Consider the following 17642-nt stretch of genomic DNA (forward strand, 5'->3'; position numbering starts at 1 on the left):
TGCACCACAAGGCAAAAGGCCTCGGAAGGGGCTTTTTATCTCTTTGCACCCACTGAACAGCATCTTAAATATCATATGGCATTTACAGAGGCTCTTCCCTCCTAAAGTTCACTGGCTCCAGCGTGGGAAGGCTTTGAGGAGCATTCGGCGCAGACCCCAGGAGCACGTTTAAGAGCGATACACCTGGCTCTGGAACGGGAGGCCAGCAGAGTTAAAGCCACTTGGCAAAGCAAGAGAGTTTTCCCTCGAAGAGTCCAGCTGTTATTAAAAAGAGGCAATCGGGCGATGACTAAACATGATTTGAATTGCACATTAGCCCCAGATTTAAAAAAAAAAAAAAAAATCCATTCTATTCAAACCCAACAAGCGCAAAAATGGCAACACACCACGGCAACATTAACCCTTCCCCTGCAAGCGGCAGTGCAAACCCACACGCCTCGGCAAGGCAGCAGGACACACCGAGCCCACCGCGCCGCCGGGTCCGGCAGACCTCGCCGGCCAGCTGAGAAGTGCCCCGTAGCGTCCAAGTGCGGTTGCTTTACAAGCTAAACAAGGAGATGGAATTGCAGTGAGTTTGTAGAACAAGAAAACCCTTGGGTGCAAACGTGCCCGCTGCAACGGCCATGGTGGAGAGCAAAGACGATCACCGGATGCACGTTTATCCCCCCAGGGTACATAGCTTGATTTTGACTCAAACGTGGTTTTATCTCCAGGCTCTGTGCACATACCCAAGGGCCTGGGAAGCCAGGTGAGCGCTCACCACTCCTAACCCCAAAGGTAGAAGATTTTTAGTAATAAGCAGGTTTGGAGAGAGACCAAAGAGTTCCCTCCTGCTGCCCAGAAGCCCCCCAGGCACCTGTGGCCTGGCAATGACTTTGTACCCCATAAACTGGCCATGGCAAAGAAGTGCCAGCAGCTCAAGAGAGCACAGTTAGGGACCCATCCGTTCAAACATGACCAGAGAAAACTAAACCAGCCTGCAAGAGAAAAGTGGCAGGGCAGAGCAGCACCTTCCAGTGCAATTTCACTGCCCGGAGTTTAATTGTAAGAGACTTTGCGCTAATTTATAAACTATTTCAAGCACTAACCTCCAAGCAGAGAAGCACAGCGCTGGCCATAACTCAGCCTTTCTCTCACCATTTACACCTGGTTTCTCTTTTTGAGAAGTAGCAGAGCGAAGGCTGGATTATCAATTCTCTCCTAGACCCAACCTTTTTTCTCTGCCAAATAACTGCCTTGAGCTGAGGGCATGCCTGGACCCTGCACGTCCCCGCGCCGACCGGCCAACCCCTCACCCAGGCAATGCCAGGGGACGGTCCATGTTTGACTTCTGGGCTGGACACTTCTCAGCCTCATCCCACAGACCATCCTCCTCCTCCTGGGCAGCAGCGGCAGGGATGAGCAGAACAGCCCCACCTTCCAGCGGAAAGGCAAAGACAAAATCCTGCGGAGGGAGGAACTGGTGTAGAGGGTCACTCGATTAGATTTTGGACAGGGAACCAAACTCAAGAAGTTAGCTGCCCTATCCCAGCAAACAAGAATTGCCCTACAGAAAGAGCTGACGTCCAAGAGCATCCAGGGCTGCCTCCCACCAACAAGGTACCACGGAAAAACCAAACAACAGACGTCCGAGCGGCAGACTAAAAGAGGAAACACGCAGGCTGACAGCCTTCACCCGCTCACAGCCCAGCACCTCTAGAGAGTCAGGATCTACGTGGATGCTCATCACTTCCACACGTACAAAGTCTTCAGACCTCTTTCAACCAGGGGAGATAAAAGGCGGTGGGTAAAGCACTCGGAAAGTACCTTACGTTTGATCTTTTATGGTCACTTAATTTGGTTTCTCCAATATCACTAAAAGCTTGAGATTCTAGCAGAGCTCGAAGGAAAATCTAGCAAAAGAGCTGCTGCTCTGCAAATACTTGACTAACTGAACCTTAATAATCGTTAAATCTGAGCATTTATTCCTCCAGGATGGCAGCTCGTGTGCCAGCTGCACGCCAGAGCAGGAACAGTCTCGTCCATGGGGACCCCTCCTCTCCTGGCCAGGTCTCCGGTACAAACACCCCCTCACTCGCTTTTATGCCTTTTAAATAACAAGAATGGCCAGAGCCAAGGAAAAGGTATATTAGCCACTAAATTACCCGTGGAATTAAGCTGTTCCATCCCAAACATTATTATAAGACTGGGTTTTTAAACAAGCTTCTTTTGGCCCTGTGGGATGAGCCTGGCTGCCTAATGGTCCAACCTACAAAAGCTCATTACACATCCACAGTTAAAACATCAGAAAACCTAAATCCGCGTGTTCTGACAAAGCCAGGCCTGGGAGACACCCAGCCACGCGCCAGCAGCATCGCTGCAGGGCACCCGCTCGCAGACGCGTCCGTAGAAAAGGTATTTGAGATGGTCCTGGATCCGTATCTACGTTCAAGCATCAATAAGCCCCCAGGAGTTCAGCGCTCCCCAACACTGCTCCCGTCGGTGCCCTAAAGGACCTTCCAGAAAGTGCAGAGCTGGGAAAGATCAGCTCTGCTATCCGATAACCGCATTGGAGAGGGTTTTCTGAGAAGGTGAGGCTTTCCATTGCCAAATTAGTAAGACTTGGAAAACTTTTTGGGACCTAAGAGCGTGGATCATTTGCGTTTATAGAGATTTTTCTAATGCTCCTATAAAACCATCAGCACCACGTGCTCGGTCGTGAAGAGGAAGCTCGGAATCGCCCTCAAAAGCCACAACCACGAACCAAAGACTCAGTGCCACATCACCGCAGAGCCCGGCGCTGCCAGGGGCTGCAAAACTCTTGAGTACTCCAAGAACAGAAAGAGCTGCTTAAGTTATCTTAATTAAAAGGATTAAATGGAAAGGAGGGGATCCTCAGCAGAACTGCACAAGGTTTAATTCACCAGCAGACATTCCTCGCAGTCCCCCTCCGCATGTGCGCAGCACACGCACCCCTCCGTGCGTTTCACAGGGGGTTTTTTTTGGGCTGTTTTTACTTTTGTCCTCCGCGGTGAAGAGGGGTTAAGGGGAAACCTGACTTTGTTTCTCCGGCTGAGACTCGAATAGGCTCTGGAAGGCCGGGAGCGAGAGCCCGGTCTGCCATTCTTCCCCGGCTGCTCCTCCAAATTCCTGCAGCCAAATGGTTCAAGAGCCCCTGAATGGGACATAATGACATCATTGATTGAATCATAATAGAGGGGGAAAGGGGGGGTGGGGAAAAGATGTATTTGTGTTACAGACAAAAGCGAAGTTCTGTTTCACAGCGGGGACCAATGAAGAACCAGATGACTGGGCAGAGGGAGGTCAGAGAGTCCCCCCCAGCATTGTCCCCCCCGGGAGCGAGCCCTTCGCCACTCCCCGAAGGTTTGTCCGGGACGCGGAGCCCTTTCAGGCGGCGCCGGGATCAATGCGCGAGCAGGAGTCCCCCTGACCCCGCGCCGCGCTCTCGTCATTTATTTTTAAAATGACATCGTGGGTGTGTGTAAGTGCGCGTAAAGGGCTGGGGCGGAGGGGGAAGCGCTTCCGAAGGAATAATGGTAAACACCAAATAGCTTCAGGAGCTGGAGCTGGCAGCAGACGGGAGCGACAGCGCAGCGCTGAGCCACGCAGTCACTTCTCGTTTGTTCGTTTCACAACGGCTTCTTCCCTTTGCGATAGGACTGCGGTGAGCACGTAACCGCAGTTTTGGGACCGGGTTAGCTGAGCCACGATGGTGCTGCACCGGCAGCCGTCCCGCAGCCCAGCAGAAGACCCTCCAGCCCTTTCTGAGGGCAGCTGGGCGCCAAGTTGACATTTCTATTGGAAACGAAGTTATGCGTTTCTTCAACTGCTGTTTTTTCATCCTGCCTAGGCTAGAGAAAACATCACATGATACCCAGTAGGCACCGAAAAGATAACAAAAGCCACGGTCTTATCAGCTGTAGAAGGGCACAAGATGTCCTCATGTGCCCAACCACAGGAGTTTCCAAAGAGAAGGACAAAGAGAAGTACAAAGAGAAGGACAATGAGACAGCGTACGGATCCCACCACCAACCCTGGAGACGGCTCTGTGCGTAGGAGAGCCAAGGGCAGGCTCCGGGTCCCTTACACCGTGCTCAGGTGGGCACAGGGGCTCCAGCCCCCGCGGGGCTGGCTCTGACAGCACCTCCCTCCGCTCTTTCCTACAGCCCGAAACCTTCACAACCAGGTCACGCACACCCCGAACTCCCACGGCACCAAAACCCCAGTCACTTAAGCACTGACCATAGTGAAGGGCAGCTCCGCCTTTGCCTGATGCGGAGCTTATTCAGAGGGAAGTGAGAACTAAGCCCTTGCAAGACCCCTGGTAAAGTGCAAAGTCAGAAAGTCCAGAATTGAAAATTCAGGAAAATCCTGGCAGATAAGGAACAAAATCCACAGCAGAGCATGTGCAAGAGGGACAGGAGTTTGCCTGCAAGGGCATTCACAAAAGGCTCTGGGGAGATCGGGAAGAGCCCGGTCGCGGTGACGCCTGCTCACGATGGCAGAAAACAACACGACCAAGAAACACGCAGGGCAGCTCTGCAACCCCAGCGCATGCCACAGCGCCTGACTCACTGCCCTCACACAAGACCCACGCCGCTGCCCGGGCCGTCCGAGAAGAGGAGGAAGCCGGTGGCAAGATTTACAAGAGCGTGGGTAGCTGAGGCAGCAGGAGAGAGGGAAATTATTTTGGATACGCTGGAGAGGAAATGCCAGAGGGGAGGAAATAACAGCAGCTGAGAGCACAGGTGACCGAGGGTCACAGCACAGGCACCGCAGAAGGGATGCTTCGAGACGCTGGCTCTCCGGCTTTCCAGCCCCTCGGGCACAGCGACTTACCCGCCGCAAAGCTGAACTTGAACCCTTCTGGCACAACCGAGTTTTAGGGGAGCAGCAGGAAAGCACCGGCATCTCCACCAAGGCAACAGGACGGGCTTCCCGGGACCGCTACGTTTGCATTCCTGTGCGGTTATGTGCCTGCAGGCACACGGTCAACCTGAAACCATGAAATTATGCTCCCGCCTGAAAAGCATAACCTGTAGTTTGCTACAGCACACCTAAGGCTCCTCATACCTCGTGCAGCATGACCGCGCTTTGCGTCTCATTAAACTTCACTACTTCCTATTAGCGTGACTCATTCACGGGAGCATAGAGCAAAACATTTAGAAGAGCAGCGAGCTTTATGCCACTAAAATAGCAGAGAGACTGTGGAGGCAGGGAACTTGAGTGTATTTCAAGCTTTTAAGATCTGCCTAGTCCAGAAAGGGTGACAACCGTTTGAAAAGCGTCTCAATCCAATACTTGTGTTTTAAATTCATCTTTACTCTCCTGCACAGGAATCAAGGCACACAGAGTCAGGCTCGCAGCAGCCTGCAATACGTGACCGTTGAACACGCCAGTGCCAAGGCTGGTTCTTCCCCACACACAGCGATGGCAGCTGGTCAGGTCCACGGGCACACATCGCCTCGAGTTCCTTAGGGCTTCAGTGAGGTTTCTGCTTCTAGCAGCAAACCTAGATTTCTTTTCTCCTGCATACCAATCTAGAGTATTTGCAAGGGACAAGGCTGGTTGGACAAAACTCATTATTTGCCTTCCAGGAAACACAAGACCTTAATTTCCTTGCACAATCCTACCATATGTCAGCTGGATCACCAGGGATTGGGACTGGAAACCACAAATCCATTCCTCTTCCCAGAGGACACTGTAGCGTGGCCCTTGGCCGGAGTGCATGGGGCCAGTGAAGACCACCACAGCCCTCACGGGGAAACTGTTGCTTTGTCTTAAATGAAAAGCACAAAAGGGAAAAAAATTGAGGTCTGTTTAACCTTTACATTTGTCTTGTAACCTCAGGTCTTATCTTCCGCAGGGTTGCAGCCCTGTGAAGATCTGGGTTCATCTTCAAGCACACCAGTAAGCCACGTGCGGGCACCTAGGCTCTGCCGAGCCTTCCCTTCCCGTGCCTACCTCTCCAACAGCGGCTGCTCTGCCCTGCGTCTCGCAGCCCGGCTCAGAGCCGGGGCCGGGCTGCAGCACGCCACGCAGCCTGTGTTTGACAGCATCCGACAGCCTTTGTCCCCAGGCGCGCTGGTGCCGAGCTTCACCACGTCCAGGACGGGGACGGGGAGGGCTCTCTGGGTGCAGGAGTGTTAAAAACAAGACTACAACCCCCCATTACAAAGGGTGAACATAAACATCTCACCCGCCCTGCCCTCCACCCAGGGATGCTGCCTGTGCCGGCCGATTCGGTCGACACAAACCCCTTCCCCAAGCGACCCGGGAGGGGGCAGGGGCGGCGGAGGCCTCGCTTACAGCACCCTTGTGTTAAAACGTCCACGACTGCCAGCACTATTCTTCACCTTGTCACTTCCCATTATCTTAAACCAACAGGCCCACATTCAGCAGCTCAACTTGGAAAATAGTGACGTCGCTTTGCAGGCTTGGGGGAAGGAGAGGCGGCGAGGGGACAGGCAGCACACACCGACAGTCACTGCGGCACGCAGTGAGCTGAACGCGGACCTGTGCGGGGCTCCTGTCCAGAAGCGAAAAATAAGTTCTTCAAGGATTAGTGCTCAGCTTCCATAAATCCTTACAGGGGCCAGCTGGAAACTCTCCAGCATCCACCTGCAAAAGCATTAAGGCTGGAGTGCCCCAAAGCCGCTCTTTCTTTCCTCAAGACTGAGGTTCACCTTTTGACTGAGGTTTACCTTTTGATACGGAGGCTGTTACCTATCCGCGGTCAGACCTGCTCAGCTACAGCTAAGGCAAAAAAAGGCATGGAACAGCTCAGCCTTCTTCCAGTCATCTGCTGCTGAGCCTGCCACGAGCACACCCACAGTTAGCACGGACTAACGGCTTTCTGGACTCACAGAATCGCATCTCGCCAGCTTCAACACTCCTTGCTAGTTGCATTATTTTGTATCTGTATCTTCCGACTTTGTTTCTGCACACCCATGCAATTCTAGCTGCATTCTTCTATCTGACCTAGTTTCCACTTTGTGCAGGACTACTGAAAAGTTTCTGTAACAAGTAAAAACATGAGGGGTGTTTTAGAGGGCTTTGCTTTCATTTTACTCTTTAAACCTGGAATATTTTTTAATCTTCTCCCTCTGTAAATCCAGCTGCCTTAGTTACCACTAGTCCAACTCAGAGGGAGATGGAAAATCCTTTAAAAATTACCTAAAGCAGCTTTTTTAAATACCTAAAAATATTAAGATTTAAAAGCACAATGTCATGGGAATTTCAGGGCACGAGGAAAGAAGTCCCGAGTGCGGCAGAGGGACTCTGCCCACAGAAGCGCTCTCATTCATCGTGCGGTCTATCACGACATACCAGCTCCTCCACATCCGGCACGCTACCCGGCCCGTTCCACGTGTCACTGTGATGCTGTTCCAAGGGAGAAAAACTTCTTTTACGTGGCTGATTTAAGTAGTGCCAAGTGCTCCATAAACCCATTCAAAAAGCAGCGCTCGTGCAGTGGTGCTGAAGAGGAAGGACGTGCGGACAACACGCAGATGAAGCGATCAACTTCTCAGGACAAACACAACCTCACTACGAATCTACAGCATGGTGAAGACACTTTCCTGGGCAATCTTTTATATATATTCTAATCACAATGCACTACAGAAGGTAAAAGAGAAGGTGAGAGAGAAAGAGGAATTAAGATGAAGCACACAGAAAGAGAAGGGGCTGGGTTATAACCCGGAGGAGACAGCTCTCCTCTGCCACAGCCGAGACAGGGTAGAAAGCAGAGAGGACAGCAACAGAAAGACATAAAGCTGATGACAGCCAGAAAAAGTGAAGTTCGGGGGAAAAAAAAAAAAAGTAACATTCAGGGGCATGTGCCCTTTCAAACAATGCGGGAGCCATCTCTTCAAAGTGACAGCAAAAGCCATTTCTCGACGACAAACTGGCCACAAAAGCCAATCACGCTTCTCAAAAACGCAAGCATATGCCACCACGCATGACACGTCGGTCCCTGGTGCGAGCTAGAAACAATCCTCGTCCACAAATCCTTCTTCCTTTCCTCTGCCAACATCAGCACGTCTCCCCCACCACCACCCTTTGCTTCCTTGGTGGTTAATAGCTTCTCATCCGGGGCTGGCAGGGGGTGTTTGGAAAGATTGCAGGCAGAAAAATTATCCAGGAAAAGGATTCCTCCTCAGCACGTTATTATAAGCTTGCTGGAAGCCAAACAATTAAGCCAATTGTTTTCTCTCTCTCATTTAGCTGTTTTGTATACACACAGACTTTCTGCTGGTCCACTGACCCCTGCCCTGCTCCAGCACCACACGAACGTCACGCAGTCAGGCTGCCAGCTCCGGCCAGCTGATCTCGGGCGAGCGCAGCTCTTTTCTGCTCCACGTACAACACATTCTCATTAACCAGAATTAAACCAGCATTAATCTAGAATCATGACTGATGGCCGTATTAAAACATTAACTCTTCCTAGCCAGGAGAGTCAGTACCTTTTGATCGGGGGGGAGCTGCTACCGCTGCTCAGGATCCGACCTGGACGCCTGCAGGGCTCTCGACATGTCTTATGGCTACAACGTTCCTGCTGTAAAATGGAAGACTTGCAACCCGGCAAAGAAAAATTAAGTTATTCAAGGTGACACGCGGTTTGAGAGTCACGCTCCCCGCTCTGCCTCGCTACAGACAGGTCACTCCACCTCTCAACAGACACAGAAACTTCCCCCTGCCCCGAGAAGTCACCGAGCTGGTGAGGGGACAGGCTCCCCGTGATGAGGAACAGGAACGCCAGGCGCGCGTACGGAGATTCGCAGCAAAAATCCTTTGTTTCACCCCCAGCTCAGGGAAACGCGGTGGGGAGAAGAGGGCTCCGAGTGCGGGCTCCTGACTCGGAGTGACCTCGGAGCAGAGTCACTTCACCTCTCTGCTCCCAACCTCTGAACGGCCGAGGGTTAATCAGCTAATTGTTCGTAAGGCAGTTTGAGACCTCCACGTTAAAGAGGAGATATAAAAGCCAATTATTTTGGTCATCTGTTCGGAACGGGAAAGGTATTTGATAATGTAATACAAAGGTGGCAAACAGAGCTTTTATGTTATCCCAAGGGCTCTTGCTGTCCATTTGGTGCCAACACTTTCTCAGCAGGAGACTTACAAGGCTATTTTATACATAAAGAGCAAACCACCCCCTTGGAGAAATGCTTCTGAATCACAGCCACGACGCAGGCAGCTCCCTCTGCAGCATCCAACCCTGCATATAAAACATGCAGCTAAACATCCTCCCCTGGGGAGCGGAGAGTTTGAGTGTTACAGGGAGCAGCTGCTATAGAGAGGGAACATTTACAAGTGTGGGGGGTTAAGTACAACTAACAGGAGTCAAGGGATGGTAGCTTTAGGTCAGCGAGCGTGTGCTTTAACAGGAGGCCTCGGAGGGGAGAGTCAGTGCTACAGGGAGATAAACGCTTGCTTGATTTATTTTAAAAATTAATTTGATGGCCCCGTGCTGCCTTGAGACAAATGAGCACCTGCCTCTTCTGCTCCAGCACAGCCAACCTTCCTGCTCGCCTGCTCTCCTCCCAGCGACCGGGGTCTCGCTTTCCCTTTAGGCAGAGAGGAAGAGGATTTTAAACTTGAAAGATTTCTATCCCAGAGGGCTAACGGAGGGGGAAGGGGGGGTTCAAAGCTACAGATGAGTTCACAGCCACTAACGCAGCTCTGCATTTGCTCCCTGCTCACAGCAGGTCTGAAATCCCCCTTAGCTACGATTCTCCCCCCCACGTCCCTACCCCTCCCCAAACCAATTTGAATAGGAAATGAAGTGTGGCTCCGTGGAGACAATGGTTTATTGTAAAGTTTTTGCTGCGACGCACAGTATAAAAACCTGCCAAGACACATGTAAACATTCGCAACTGCCAGGCTCCTCCGTAATGAAAAGCTATAAAGAACACCCAGGTGGGAAGCACAATACTACCAGCTAATTAAAGTAACCAATAATATTCCTCCCAGGAATGCAAGAGTGTGTTCCGCTCAGTGGGAGAAGCCACTTCTAAGCCCGTGAACTCGGCTTCCTGGTGGAGCAAACAAAAAAGGGACACGGCGAGGCGAGGCGAGCCCTGCCGCCGGACACTGCTCCGCAGAGCGCGTGGCCGGAGCTCGCAGGGGACACAAAGCCCAGCGTCGGGCAATCTGGAGGCTAGAGCCAGCCCTGCCACCGACTCCTGACCTTGGGCAAGTCATTTTCCCCACCGGTAGGTCTCCATCTGTACAACGGGGAGCAGTTCATTAGTATACAGCGAGCTGCATTTGCTGGTGAACGGCTCGGGGAGATCGGACCTCGCACTTCGGTGGTTTCAGGGTTTCACCACGTACAGGGGCCACAGCGCAACCCAGGAAGCCCGCTCCTTCCATAAGCCCTGGCTTTATTAACCTGCAGCCACACAATCCTACCCAGGGAAGGCCACGGCCATAAACATTGACAAGGCATATATTCCTCCTGAAAAATGGGAGCTCCTAGTGACAGGGTTAATGATGTTTGAGCAGCCTCTCACCCTGAGCTCCACATATCCCAGCTTTAATGCACTGGCCTCCTTCCCCCACCCCCAAAGGGACGGGAGAGGGAAGGGGGGGGGAACAGCGACCTCCAATGCCAGATATTTTCTACATCAGTGAATTCCCAGGGCCAGTGGAATAAAGCAGAACACTCGTACGTGGAGAAACAGGCAGCAAAAAAGGTCAAATCCATCCCCCCGAGGAGGAGAGGGGCTTATTTCACAGGGATGGAGAGAAGATGAACCTCCCCTGGCTCCTACCCTTTTCCACATCGAGAGGAGAGGTCTCCATGCCAACATTATCCAGCTGTTACAGCTGGACAATTCTTTTTCACTCACCACTATTTCTGAACAGTGCTGCAGCACAAGGTTCGTTACAGCCCAGAAGAGGAAAAGGCTATTTTTGTTTGGGAAGCGCACAGGATGTTGTATTCATCTCAGAGTATATATTTATCCTTTCTTCTGTTTTCCCCAAACATGCTAAATTCATCTTCTCCCCCGTTTGCTACAGAACACATTTAGGCAAGGGATTATCGCACTGACAAGCAAACCATTCTCCGGCACGTTTACTCCAAGCACGCCCGGGGCTCCCCCCAGCATGTTCAGTGCCCTTCAGCAAAGCCCACCCTTTCAGCCGGAGATGGAGCTCCATCTCCTACCCCACCGGCAGACCCCCGCAGTCCGCTCCAGCACATGAAGGCTGAGCTAAAACAGTTGCTAGGTCTGAGGACCAGAAGAGGGGTTACGCTCAGAAGCTTGTGTATATTCCTCCCCTGGAAAAAATAAATAGCTTTAAGACCAAATCCATCCCCCAACAAAGCTCATCTCATTTGTACTTCAAAGAGTTATTTCCTACCAGGGAGCTCTGGACACCTTCTCTTTAGAGAGCTCATTACCTTGGTCTTTACAGACTTGGCTCCTACCCCAATCAGAAATGTGCACTTAAACAGCGCGAGTCAAACGCCTGAAAACAAACCAATTACACAGCCCGCTAAACGGTGGCTCTCCCCATATTAAAATTTGGATGAACAGTCTTAAAATTCAGCACCTCCATTCAGCAGTCGTAACTCTCTCAAAACCGTATCAAGAGTCACATACACAAAACAAACAGAAGGAAAGATGAAGGAAACAGTGTTGACAAGACTCCCCCGGGGTCCGGGGCCCATGCCGCTGCATTGATAACAAGATGTAAAACCTCCAGCAGCACGAAGGCTTTGAACGGTCACGGCGCGCTACGAGCTGCAGCACTGGGCTAATCTGGAGGTGCAAAGAGTGTCCTGGAGGCCAAGGCACCTTACCTTCTTGGAGAGCGAGGAGACATTCAACCCAAATCTTTGAGCCCTTTCCTTTAATTTATCCATGTTTACCTATAAAGACATAGGAAACAATTTATATTTTTTCTTAAAATCACCACCACTCAAGTTGCAGGGATAGAGATAAGGCCACCTCCTGGAAAAGCCTCCCACAACAGACTTGCGCACAGCGATCAGCCCCAGGGAAAACTCCTCTGGGCACTGTGCTGCACCGACATCCAGCAGCAGCAGCTCCTGCCAGCACCGAGGGCCGCAAAACAGAACCAGCGTCCCAAACAAAGCAGCCAGATACTGCCAGTTGCCCCTTCGCTTCCTCAAACCGACCAAAGGATAAATACTCCAGGTGCTGTTCCCCCTCCTGAAGGAGCGGTTGTTTCAGACCATTACTGTGAGCCACCTGTACCTGGTACCTTTCCTGCAGCAGTCTGGTCAACACAAACAGAAAATAAACAGCCTCGTAGGCAAACTTGCCAGTACTCCTAAAAGTTACCACTGCTATCTGGCTGCCAGAGGTTTAAGAAGCCATTGCTGCACCCTCATTCTTCCAAAACTATTGTCACACCTAATCAGGTCCCCGGACCAAGCAGCTTCCAACACATCGCCCAGCCTGACTGGTTTCCCAGAGAGGCAACAGCCACCCTTAAGGCACTTATCCCTAACCAACACGGACTTTCAGGGACAAGCCTTCCACAGTACGTAGTTCTGCAGAGGAAACCCTGGTGCTGTTCTGCCTCGCAGATGTTCATGCAAGATCTTTTACGCTCCTGGCACCAGAGAAACCAATAACCTTGCCTGGTGACAGATCTTGTCTTGGCTTAACTCTGTTCTGCTCATCCTCAGTCGAGCATGCAAACACTGAGCCGGCCGCCCAGTGTGACAGAGCTCTCAGCCCTGCACACTTTGGTGCCTCCTACTTAGACCTGGAAGTCAGACAGGCAAAGCAGCATCAGCCTTTAAAAGCAGAGTAATTTACTACAGGTCATTCGTCATTTCCATTCCTGAAGCGTAATTCAAGCAATCCAAAAAAAGCAGAGAACGAAAATCAGGCATACAGAAAAAACGCCAAACATCCATCTTTGTTCCTTTCAGCATTTCATTCTAAGATCGGCCCGTCTGAGAAAACCGTCGTACGAGGCAGCCACAGGGATGGGATCCCATCAAGTTCAGTGCAGGCACGACATCCAGGCAGGCTACGTCATTAACTCTCACTCCACATACGTTGTTCCTGGACCGTTTTGGTAGCTTACCCCTGCAGACAGGAACCTCTTTCTACAAATTACAACACGTGTTAAGGGCCTGACCAGCAGTAACTCAAGAACAAGAAGCATTTCTTACCGTGGGTTTGCTGTCTGCAGAGAGGCCTGAAATGAGGAGGCAAGAAAAAGAAAACCCAGTTAGAGAACAAACATCAGGAGCAGCATCTTATCTAAAAGGAGGTGCCGTAAAGTCACAGCACTGCCCGAAGCAGCTCTGCACCCGTCCCACCACAGGCTTCCCACCACAGAAGAACTGCTGTCCTGTTTTTCCCAGCTTCTATCTCTGCTCACTACAGCAGCAGTCTCCCAATTTTTTTTTCACCTTCAAATCAGCTTCTCCACCCGCAAAACTGCTGCCGCCCCACCTCGCTAAGACAGCTTTGGCAATTGAACCTGGCATTTTATGAAGCCAAAGGATGTCTGGCACTCTGTTCAAGGATACCACAGGAAAATTTGGCTAGTGTCTTTCAGTTGTGCTTAGAAGTAAGAGACGCTGGAAAAAGTGTCTGAAGTACCACGGGAACAACACATGTCCTTTTCTTCCTGATTGTACAATTCCCACTCGGAGCTCCTGGGTGCGGTCAGGAATTTTTTTTCCAGGAATAATTAAATATTTGCAGTAAGGTCACTCCATGAATTGGTTCTGCTTCACCTCCTCACCTTTAGTCGAAACTGTGGCCAAACCAAACCTGCCGAAGGTAAACAGAGCTTAGTCAGAGACTCGGGCAAAGATAAGGTCAGCCAGTACCTGACACATCAAGTCTTATGTGTGAACTTCTCCTTCAAATACTTTTCATGAGTGTACTTGAACAAAAACTGGTTTGGGGGCAAGATTAACTGGAACACGCTATTACTGGCTAATGTAATTACTGCAGCAACTCCTGCACTTACTCTGCGTACAGCGATTCCCCACTTTCTTCACAAAACCAACCTCAAAGTCCAGAAAGCCAGTCGGATCACCCGCAGTTCACCGTTTTTCCCTTTTATTGCCCTGTCTTTCCAGAATAACTGTGAGAAACTTCACCGGTATTTTAGCCCAAGCGACGCCACAATCAGACACAGCCCAAATTTGACAGGGGGGTCTCCTGCCTCATGAGGAGCACCACCTCCCTGCAGGTGTAACACAGCACGTGTCTGCAAAGCCTCCAGTAAACCTGTCCGCCCTTTGTTCAGGCTGGGGGCAACCCCCACCTCATTTTTCAGACCCCTCCACCACCCGAGCGCAGCACACAGCCACGTTCACCTCACACCAACACAACCTGCCGCTGGCAGACGTGTCCGGAGTGGTCTTCTCCCAAGCAAGAAGAGGGGAGAAGGCTCCAAGCATGGACTCACCGAGCCGCCCGCGCTGCCTTCTTGCTCTCCAGGCTCACGGGTACATTGAAGCGTTCAGCCCTCTTCTGCATTCGCTGGAGGAGGGAAAGAAAGGAACCAACTGAGGAAGAGTGAAGATTTGAAGGGTACAGAAAGGAGGTTCTGCAGATGGAGAGAGGCACACAAACTCAACACGGGTGGGCTAACGCTCCAACGTGCCCTGCTAGACCAGCAGCACGCAGTCTGGAAAGGAGAACACCCACACACACACAGAGGTAAAGGGAGAGATGCTGCAGGCACCTTCCGTGGGCTCGTGCCATTCAAGAAGCCACCCCACAGCCTCCAGGACGTACGCTTGACCAAAAGGCGCTCTCATGGTTCTGATAAACACAGGCCTAATAAAAAAAAATCTAATACAAAAGGTATGCTGTTGCTCCGCTGCTCAGGAAGCGTTCCTAGGAAAGGAGACGTGCCGAAAGAGAACGGGACTGGGGAGCTGACAGAGACAGGCGACTATTTTAAGATGATACAAGGCTGCAACTGCGCTGGAGGCTGGCGTGCCAGCACGCAGGCTGGAGCGCTGCACACCTCGCCCAGGGAAGCCCTCGTGCCAGAGGGAAAGGAGCAGCGCTCCTGGCAGGGACTACAAAGGGAGCGGCCCTGACTTCCCTCCCGGAGGCAGGAAGCAAGCGGTAGGCACAACCGGCTTCGGCTGATTTGCAAGAAGAGAGGCAAACAAGATTTCCTTTTCTTCCCCGCCCTAAGCAAAAGGCCAAATATGCTAGAAAAGGGGATGGGGGGGGCGGTGTTTGTTTTCAGGGAACTTACTTATTTGGCACAAGCCTTTTCACAGCAGACCAACACTATTCATGCAGTTGGCTCAGCCTTGCAAGCAGAGTTTGCCATTAGCAGTGCAATTCAAGACAAAATTCAGCTACGTAGAAAGGACTCGGCCTGCTGCCCTTGCTGCAGGCAAGGTTTGCCTGGCTTAGAGCACGCTGCCCTAGGCACGGAAAAGCTTGGAAACATCAGAAGTGCAAGGGTTTGCACCTACGAGCATTAAATCCCCTTAAAAGCTTAAGGGAAATATTTAACATTTTATTATTACACAAGGGCCCAAAAATGTGTTTGGCATTTTAAAGGTTAGAGAAACAGATATTATTTTAATGGAAACATTTACTTTAGCCAAAAGCACAGCGAGGAGCGTAATAAACATGTGCGTCAAAACATAAATGTTGAGAAAAGATGGATTAGGAACACCACTCCTAACCGTGTCAGTACTGAGGAACTTTTACTGAGTAGAAACAATAAAGACAGGAAAGTGTACCTCTCGGGTCAAAGCACATTTCCTTATTTTTTCTGACACTTTGAAGAATATCCAGAAGAAATACCTGAAGAGCAGCTTCTGAAAGGACTCTCGACCACAGACAAGCCATGCCAGATCAGAGCAAAGGCTCCACTACCCCAGCATCCCCCGAAGGTGACTGTTACGGTCAGACGGGCGGTCTGCCTCCTTTACGCCCTCCCAGACTCCAGTGATCCACAGTAAGCCACTGACTGAATTTCAGGCTGCGCTCACATTTGCGTTCGTTTATCCCTGATGGTCACCTTCCCTAGGAACTTGTCTCCTCGCTTTTTGAACTCACCTGTACTTCTAGCACCTGTAACAGCCCACATTAACAGCCTCCAGCATTCAATTATGCATTGTATGGGAAAATAATTCCCTTTTATCTTCAAAAACTATCTACGACAATTTTGCTGAGACCTGATTCGCACTCAATCAAAAAAAAAAAAGCGGATTTCCTGAGAATAGGTTCGGCAGAATTTGGAGAAAAACAAAGGGCAAGAGTGTAACTTCAGCCAGTTCGCTTAATGAGCTCCTTAACCAGCTACGGCCAAGGGCAGCCCCACATCGCAGGGGACATCGCTCCTTCAGCAACACTTCCAGCTCCCACCAGGTACTGTGTTTCTCCTCATTACTGCTTCACTGAGGTCATAATCCTCCGCTTGCGACATCACCCTGGTTGCTGTGGAAATGATCGTGTCCCAAACAGAAGATTAAAACTCTAAAGTAGTGGTGAACAGCAGGGAGACAAGAATTATGTTTTAATAGTGATTTCTTTCTTATGGAACACGAGCAAAAAAATAAGGGGGAGGATTAGAGAACCACAATCAGATTCCTGAAATTCAAAGTTTCGCAAAGTTCTCCCAGAGGAATCGGCAGCTTCTAAGTGTGTTTGTTTTAAATAAGCCCAGCAAATGTAAGTGACAAAGTTAGAGAAGATAAAGATGAGATGATCCGTTAGCTCGTATCAGTTCCTCCCCAACTGATTACTCCCTGAAGCGTATCCCCAACAAAGCTTTGTAGTTTTACGTGTCTGAAGCGATCGGGCTTGCAGCAAGTCCCGAGGGACAGGGATGTGCCACGGCCTGGTGAACTCCGCAGTGGAACTTTTCATGTTCGCAATAGCAGGAAACGCAATTTATACACCAGAGTCATAACAGAGGCGGTTCAAGTCTACCAGCCTTTATCATCCAGAGCAGAGGATGTTACGGGGCAACGTCCATCTTTGTCTGCGATGGAATGACGCCCCAGGAATGACTCAGCTTGTCGCTGCCGAGTTGGAAATATTGAGGTAGGGTCAATGGTGGTTGGTGGCAGAAAGCAACAGCAGCGAGCAGCAGGGAAAGAAGCATTAACAGACAATTGAGAGAAACATTCCTTAAGATCTAGCGTCAAAATGAAACGTGCCATGGGGTCACCACCCTGCCAGGTCACTCCACAGCCAGCGACTGGTCATTAATATAAAATCAAGGAAAAATAAAGCAGGTTTACCATGGAAACACTGACACAGCCCCAGCAACACACAAAAGAGACTTTGAATGAAGTGAATACAGAAACCAACACCTCGGAGGATGAAGTAGCAGAAGGAACCTTACCTCCATCTGCGATATTTCTGACGTTATTTTCACTACCTTCTTTTCCGTAATCCTAGAGGTGTTGGGAAAGAGAGAAATCGGTCAGAACAGCTCCCGCTACTTTTGCGGGCACGCCCCAGTGGGAGAGTATCGGGGTTCTCCTCCCAGCCACCCGTCTCCGGCAACACCACCACCATCTGAACTGAGGGCCTGTTTTTAAAGCAAGAGCAGCCACAAGCCAGCATCCCCCTTACGAGGGCAAGTTTAGAGACAGATATCGATGCTAAAGCGAAGTATGAAGCCTGTGAAACTTATAACCGAAGCCC

The 17642-nt window shown here is 50.7% G+C and overlaps 1 protein-coding gene across 1 annotated transcript in view; it reads right to left on the reverse strand.

Moving 5' to 3' along the window:
• SARNP (SAP domain containing ribonucleoprotein) overlaps positions 1-17383 on the reverse strand; it is a 25974-nt gene extending 8591 nt beyond the window's left edge. The window contains exons 1-5 of the mRNA XM_009572157.1: positions 17338-17383; positions 14419-14492; positions 13744-13772; positions 13163-13188; positions 11813-11881 (exon numbers count right to left, since the gene is read on the reverse strand). Of these exons, the coding sequence (XP_009570452.1) occupies positions 11813-11881; positions 13163-13188; positions 13744-13772; positions 14419-14492; positions 17338-17343 (204 nt within the window). The 5' untranslated portion in view covers positions 17344-17383. The remainder of the gene's footprint in view (positions 1-11812; positions 11882-13162; positions 13189-13743; positions 13773-14418; positions 14493-17337) is intronic.
• Between the last annotated feature and the right edge of the window lie 259 nt (positions 17384-17642).

The sequence above is a fragment of the Fulmarus glacialis genome, unplaced genomic scaffold (genome assembly GCF_000690835.1).
Source record: "Fulmarus glacialis isolate BGI_N327 unplaced genomic scaffold, ASM69083v1 scaffold24982, whole genome shotgun sequence".
NCBI classification, from domain to species: Eukaryota; Metazoa; Chordata; class Aves; order Procellariiformes; family Procellariidae; genus Fulmarus; species Fulmarus glacialis.